Source organism: Magallana gigas, chromosome 1 (genome assembly GCF_963853765.1).
Source record: "Magallana gigas chromosome 1, xbMagGiga1.1, whole genome shotgun sequence".
NCBI classification, from domain to species: domain Eukaryota; kingdom Metazoa; phylum Mollusca; class Bivalvia; order Ostreida; family Ostreidae; genus Magallana; species Magallana gigas.
This window is the reverse complement of record NC_088853.1, coordinates 2,815,410-2,823,462: the sequence shown is the minus strand read 5'-3', so window position 1 is coordinate 2,823,462 and position 8,053 is coordinate 2,815,410. Positions and strand designations below refer to the sequence as shown.

Here is an 8,053-nt window from a genome sequence, read left to right as displayed (position 1 = left end):
TAAAATGCAAATATAAGTAATAAACAACGATTATTCAGTGAACACAGCATTATGAATAGCAATTGCTCTGCTGGCATATTTTCCATGATGCGCTAGTATTGTCTGAATACGTTGAACTGTTAACAATGGTGAAGTCTGATTAATCTGTGTCCTCATTTTGTACCATGTATTACAGTACTGCCTGACTATGAAAAAAGACAAACAATATAGACATGTCACTTTAAGTTTATTGACTTTTATCTACAGCTCGCTACATTTACCCAAACATCATTTGTATACAAGTATTATGTTTTTCATGGTAAGAGTAAACACAATAAAAATAAACATAATACTATATATATACGTTATAAATGTATTTCATCAGGTTTATTATGTGGGTAAACACCAAAAAAATCATCTCGCTTAAACTTGCGTACAATATTTCTCCAAATAAATGACATTAACTTGAGTTGTCCTATCTATCTGGTCAACAGAGATACAGAGTGTGAGAAATGTGCTTAAACACCATTAACAACACATAGGATTAACAACATGCTAATTACAAATTGAGGTCATCAGGACCTACTTTCAAATTGATATATACATGAGTATATGACTTCTGGTATAATTAATGGTACATCATTTCTAAAACACAAGTTAGTTTATTTTTTCAAATAAATAGATATGTTCTAAAATAGTTTCACTATAAACTACCATAATTCTAATTGGGTCATTGTGACCTACCTTTTGAGCATAACAAGCACTATATGATGCACCAATTGTTACACAGGCACAGCTCAAACTTAATCAATTAAAAACTAACATCAACTATTAATATATTGAAATTAAAACTACATAACATTGTATAAAAAAAACCAATCGAAAACTTATCAAATTCTTATCAAAAGCTTATCAGATCACTTCTTTCCAAATGATCAATCCTACCAATAAAACTGTCAGGGATAAACACCATCAAATTCATTTCTCATTTTTAAGTAAAACTTCATCTTATGAAAATTATATAAGGGGAATAACTGTTTTTTCATCCTGACTGAAAAATACACATTTTGAGTTATTCCCCTTTGAATATACTGTTTATTACAACATACAAGATTTCTTGTGTAAAAATCAAAATTACAAAAAAAACAATATGTGACACATTGGCTACAATTGTAATGGACATCTCCGTCCTAACACCAAATGATACCAGAAATTTCAGGAGCTTAGATATGTAAAACATATTATATACTGACAAAATTTACACTTAGATAAAATTGACAAAAAACGTATGATAACAAATTACAGTAGAGTTCACGTACACAAAAGACAGAGTCCATTGATGATGCCTTAGTCATAAAGAGTTTAGGTACACAGAGCACAGAGTCTATTGAGGATGCGTTATATATGTAGAGTTCACCTATACAGAAACAGAGTCCATCGATGACGCGTTATATATGTAGAGTTCACGCACACGGATACAGAGTCCATTGATGGCGCGTTATATATGTAGAGTTCACGCAGACAGATACATTATTTTTGTGCAGATTTCATGTACACAGAACGCAGAGACCATTGATGACGCGTTATTTTTGTGCAGAGTTCACCTACACAGCAACAGTGTCCATTGATGACGCGTTATTTTTGTTCACCTACACAGATACAGAGTCCATTCATGAAACGTTGTTTATGTAGAGTTCACGCACAGAACACAAAGTCCGTTGATGATCGGTAATTATTTGGCTTCTGTAACTCCATTGGAATTATGGATAATCCGGGAAGGTTTTCTACTGTCTCCCCCTGAAGGTGTTTAAAAAGCAGCTTGTCTGCAAGAAATAAAAAAAAATAATTTATAATAGTATTAAATGATTAATACCAAATACTTGGACAAGAAGGAAAGAGTGAGCAAGCTCAAACACCCCATGTTCTCCCATTACTTGACAATGCTACACATCATGAATGGCAGAGTATGCATTAAGGTGGCATTCTACACTGCTTTCTGATGACGCAGTACGCAAAAAAGTAAACCTGGAAGTAGTAATTCTGGTACCGGCTGATTGCAACTGAGGGGAATTGTATGGGGACCGCTCTTTTGAAAAATTTGTTAAATGAACAGAATAAATCAAAATTTTGATTAAAATTCATTCTTTACATGTAAGGTGGTATGGGACACCTTCATGTTGTGTCGTATTATTTATCAAAATAAACAATGCCGGTAAATCAAGTGTAATTTTATAAATAGTTTCTTTCCCATCATTGTTACCTTACAGCGCAGTGCAGTGGGTTAGAGCGCTCACTACCGACCTGTAAGTCACGAGTTCGAGTCCGGTTTGAAAAATTTATTACATTTCCAAAATTTTCTAAAACATATTTTTTGGTAAAATATTGTGAAAGAAAATTCTAAACCAATGAAAGTATTTCAATAGTAATGTACTTTAATTCACATCATTATTGACAAATGTTCCATACCACCTTAATTAAAGGGATGGGAGGGTGGCTTTGAATTTCTCTCAGGTTGGGATACATAAATCCTAATTATCTCCCCTTGAAAAGGTGCACGTTCCTTTATTTTCACAACTTTGAATTTTCTTTGCCCAAGGGTGCTTTGTGCCAAGTTTGGTTGAAATTGACCCAGTAGTTCTGGGGGAGATGTTGAAAATGTGAAAAGTTGATGGACAGAGGACAGACAAACAAACAGACGGACAGACGACAGACAAAATGTGATCAGAAAGGCTCACTTGAGCTTTCAGCTCAGTTAGCTAAAAATGATAAAGGGCATTACTAGCAAAACATCATCAGATCAAAACTTTCTGCAATTATGCACACATTTAATCATTTGTCTTAAACAGCAACATACTAAATTCTAATGGTTCAAAATTTGAAGACAAAACATTGTAATTAAAATTTCCTAGAAATGTGCAAATCAACACATTGTGTTCTAACTACCTACAAAAAAAATCATTGCTAAATTCAACATATGGCCAATATTCTAAGTTCAATGGGGCTAAAATTCCCAGAAAGATAAATGAATCAGAACTTCCTAGTAATTAGCACATCTACACGTTGTGTCCTAAATACCTTAAAAGTTTCATATATTTCATATTAAACATGATAAAATTCTGAGCAGCTGTTGAATATAAGTTTTGCTTAAAATCCAGGACTGACTGAGATAGGTCCAAGTCATTATTCTCTAACAATTCCATTTGAAAGCTACTTATGTAATCGTAAACAAAAAGTTATGTATAAGGACATATTATCCTCCTGTAGAGGTGTCATTGCTGGTGTACCACAGGGCTCAGTTCATGGCCCTCTTCTATTTTTGATTTATGTTAACGATGTGTCAGAAAATATGCTTTCACTGTGTAGACTGTTCGCTGATGATAACTCTTTACAATCTTCTTCATACAATGTTGCCAATATTGAATATGTCCTGAATCATGATCTGAAAGGTCTAGAAAACTGGTCATCCACTTGGCTGTTAAAATTTAATCCATCCAAAACAAAAGCAATATTTTTTACACTCAAAACAAATTTTTACTCTCCCAAACTCCAATTCCAAAATAGTCGATTAGAATATGTTTCATCACATAAACACTTAGGATTACTTTTTTGTCAGAACCTTTGCTGGGCAGAGTATATCGATAATATTGTTAAAAATGCATACCAAAGACTTTGCTTGTTGAAGAAGCTCAAATTTAGCATAGGAAGAAATACTTTATCAAAAATGTACATGACTTTTATTCGACCTTTAATTGAATACTGCTCTGTTGTTTGGGATGGTTATTTGTTACAAGATGTCGAAAAATTAGAAAAAGTTCAACTCTGTGCAGCAAGAATCATCACTGGCTTACCCATATTATCTTCAAGAGAGTCCCTTTATTTAGAAACAGGTTGGACGCCTCTTTCCGAGAGACGAAAATTAACAAAATTGAGCACAATGTATAAAATTCATAATAATTTGGTACCGGATTATTTAAAAGAAATTTTCCCTTCTATCAGGACTTTAGAATCGAATTACAATACACGTAATAGAGAAGACTATACTATTCCAAAATGTAGACTAGAAATATTCAAGAAATCGTTTGTTCCTGACACGATCAATAAATGGAATAGTTTAAGTTTACTTATCAGAAACAATTCCTCCTTTACAAGTTTCAAAAGCAGTATTCAATTAAACCAAATTAAACCTCCGTCCTATTTTTGCTTCGGCAAGAGACGACTTAACATCATACACACAAAACTTAGACATAACTGTATCTTAAACTTCGACCTTTTCAGAAAAAATATTATTGAAAGCCCTAATTGCCAATGCGGATTACCAGGAGATTCTTATCATTTGTTTTTTAGTTGTAAAAATTATACCAATGCACGAAATGAATTGTTTTCAAACCTTTTGAACTTAAATCAAATTAATATTATTAATTGTCATTTACTTTTGTGGGGAGACGAATCTCTGAGTGTCAATTTAAACCAACATATTTTTTTAGCTGTTCAAAGATTTATAAGAGATTGTGGCAGATTCGTGTAACTTCAATTTTACTGCCTAAACCAAATTCAACAGAACTTTTTATACATGTACGTTTGTTCAATAACTTAACTATATTAGTAATATCCATTTCTATGTACTTTCCATTGTAAACTACTATACAGTTGTAAATTGTTATACTTGGTAAGAACCCCGTAAGTTGTAAGAACTTGTGTTCGAACCATTTGTATATGTTTATACAATAAAATATGTTCAAACCAACAATTCCATTACATAGGGTATAATAATGGCACAATTAGCAAAACAAGATACATTTTCGAATTGATAATGATCTGACATTTACAATTTATAATTATTGTTCAGTTTAATATTATAGACTTCATGTGGATATTTGTTTTATAATATTCCACATTCAGAAAATAAAACTTGTATAAAATGATGTTTCTCACTCAGCAACAGACAGCCATGTTTGGATGATCACAAAGTGTGAAATAAACAGGAGTCAGTATTACAGTCCATGTGAATTATACACAGCTCAATTTCAGCTGCAGATGTTGAACAAAGTGACAAACAACATGTGTGGTTTTGAGAGCAGACTAGATTTGTACAGAAACATTTACAACCTGTCAATATCCCAGCTATCTCCATTATACGGCTGGTGTTGAGCTGGACATGGCCTCCTCCTCAGTACGGGGTCTGTGTTCATCTACAACAAGTCATTAATTAGCTGTTAATTAATCAATTCCATACATTATATGTAATGATAGAGCTACATCTACAAATTAAAACTGCAAACGGATTACCATGACACTTGGTCTATTATTTGTCTAATTAATTAAATTAAGTCAATTAACATGTACCGTAACAAAATAACTGATTACAAATACATGCGTCAGTGAGTTTTACTTTCGTTTAGTTGATGAGTTTTGTTGTGATGAGGTGTCGTGTATCGGGTGTCTCCATCAGGACGGGGTCTGTGTTCATCTACAACAAGTCATTAATTAGCTGTTAATTAATTACATACAGTATATGTAATGATAGAGCTACATCCACAATTAAAACGTTAACCTGATTACCATATATTTCATAATTAAATACAGCAACCTGCTATTTCTATTCACTAAATACAATAACATGTAACTGTACATTTAATTAATAAAATAATGTATCTAATTTCTGTTTATTTTAGATAAACACTGAATCCCAATGACTGGTAGATACAGCTAACCCTGTAACAATGAGTTGTTTATATTGACAAACAATCACACAGATAAACATGTCTTACATGTATCTTATTGACTGATAATTAACACGGACTGTGTGTCTTAGTTATCTATATCTAATTAATGTGAATGATAATGACTCAGACTTACCTGTCAGAGCGTGCTGTCTGGTGATATACCTGTAGACACGCACCTTGTTGTTGCCCCATGATCCGACCCAGAGACGGTGAGTATTGACATCATAACTCAGGCCCCGTGGTCTACCCATCTCTTGTGATTTTGTCAGTAGATGTGACAGGAACTGACCGTCCTTATTTATCATCTGTACTGTTTTGGTGTAACCATCACACACCAGGATGTGTGACAGCGCGTCAGTACATAATCCCAATGGCTCCAGTCCTGATCCTGATGGATGTCCTGTGTAGGAGAAACGATGTCTTCCTCCACGCTTTGTCACCACTACACCAGACAAGTCAGACACCACGACATCCCCATTGTTGTTCTCTGTTATATAGCGAGGGTAATTATACAGTCCCTGTCCTGTGTTGGGGTACTGTATGGTTTGTGTGAGTTGTCCACTCTGGTTGTACCGGGTTACCTTGCCTGTACCATAGTTATACATCCCGACCAGTAGATCCCCAGTGGACGGGGACCAGTACACACACCATGGTTCCCATGTAGAGTCTGTTCTCTCTATAAATGTGGTGGTTGTTTTCATATCCTTTGACAGTTTGTTGATGTTATCATTCCTATCTAAATAAATCAGTTCACTCTCACTGTTCACTGTGTGTAATCCATAACCACTCCATGAATCCTTCACACGATGTAGAGGGACACCTGTTGTGTCTGTCAACATGAGATTGTTTAGATCACTGACCCAGACCCGGTCTGATGTCACACAGGAAATGTGATCACAACCATCAACACCTGGCACTGTGAGAGATTGATGGAGCTCAGCACCAGACGTCAGTTTCCGCAGACACTGGTTTCCTATGCGTCGGTTTCCTCTCTCTGTGATTTGGATTGCACTCAGTGACTCCATCACATCCTCCTTGTTGAGTGACTCAGTCATGGAGAGCTGGCTGGTGTGGAGTGTAAGATGTATCTGGGGGAGGGCTGTCTTTATGTTTTTACGGAGGGCTGTCTTTGTGAAGGAGAGGAATTGTAGCGCACTGAATGTGAATGCTGGCTGTACATATCTGTGTTCATATCTCCTTAGTCTGACAATATGTCTGATCATTTTTATCTTTTGTTTTTTACATCTGTGTTTGAAATCAAAGTAACATAACACATTGTTCAATAGATCATATACCACATAGTCAATGAGATTCTTCAGTCTCTGGGCCTTTGTTAACATCTCTGATTGATGGAGGGAGAATTCTGTGTGACAGGTTTTGACATCAGCTTTGATTTCTGTCAGGAGAACAGGTCTGTAAAAGAGAGCCTCACTCCTGATGGTGTGAATGGTTCCTCTGTGTTGTTGTCGCTTTGTTTTATACGCTGTTTTAACATTTATCTTCTTGTGTTTTCTATGTTGTTGGCAATTATTACAGGCAGGAACTTGACAGGGTTCAAAGTACTTTGTATAAACATGGCTAGGATGTCTCACACAGATCTCTTGTGTTGGGATGTAGTTGATTTTATCACGGTGTGACACAACATCATGGTCTATTGTTTGGAGATCTTTTACGTGGTTCTCTTTACACTGGGGACACAGATCACATGGACACGATACACAATAGTACGCTGTGTCCCCCGGACACTTAGAACATTGATTTACTCCGTATGGGGAGCTTGCTGTGGTGTATTGGGAGCTTGCTGTGTCCATGATGTGGGCGGTCTGGATCATAACCTGTTGAATGAAAATAAAAGAGTTTTAGAATTATCATTGTTTTATATATTCAATGTCAAATGATATAAGAAATATTTAAGTTTAAAGCAGATGTTTTTATTTAAGAAATAATATATTTTTCCTATCTACTTATGTAATTGACGGTTCATCATTCTGGTTCTGATTATAGAGACACTCGACCAGTAGAAAAATACAACATAATATTGCTGAGTGAAAAAGAGGTGCTCTCTCTCTCTCTCTCTCTCTTTATCCCTACATTTCTTTCTCTCTCTCTCTTCTCTCTCTCTCTTTCCTCTCTCTCTATCCATACATTTCTTTCTCTCTGTTTCTCTCTCTTGGATGTGTACATAATTGAGAAAGAGTACTATATGATTATCTAGCAAAGAAAGTCAGAGAGAGAAAAATAAAATAAGATGTAGAGTACAAGTCTCAATTTAGTTCAATTCAATTACCAGGTATTTACTGTCTCAATTTACCTAACATGTATTCCTGCTATTTTTATTTCTTTCTCTTAAT

General features: G+C 34.9%; 1 protein-coding gene across 1 annotated transcript in view; it reads right to left on the bottom strand.

The window, feature by feature from the left end:
• Positions 1–209: 209 nt before the first annotated feature.
• LOC105324121 (uncharacterized) overlaps positions 210–8,053 on the bottom strand; it is a 52,975-nt gene continuing 45,131 nt past the window's right edge. Inside the window, exons 8-11 of the mRNA XM_066076310.1 lie at positions 5,836–7,537; positions 5,369–5,446; positions 5,086–5,168; positions 210–1,802 (exon numbers count right to left, since the gene is read on the bottom strand). Coding sequence (XP_065932382.1) covers positions 5,110–5,168; positions 5,369–5,446; positions 5,836–7,534 — 1,836 coding nt within the window. The 5' untranslated portion in view covers positions 7,535–7,537 and the 3' untranslated portion in view covers positions 210–1,802; positions 5,086–5,109. The remainder of the gene's footprint in view (positions 1,803–5,085; positions 5,169–5,368; positions 5,447–5,835; positions 7,538–8,053) is intronic.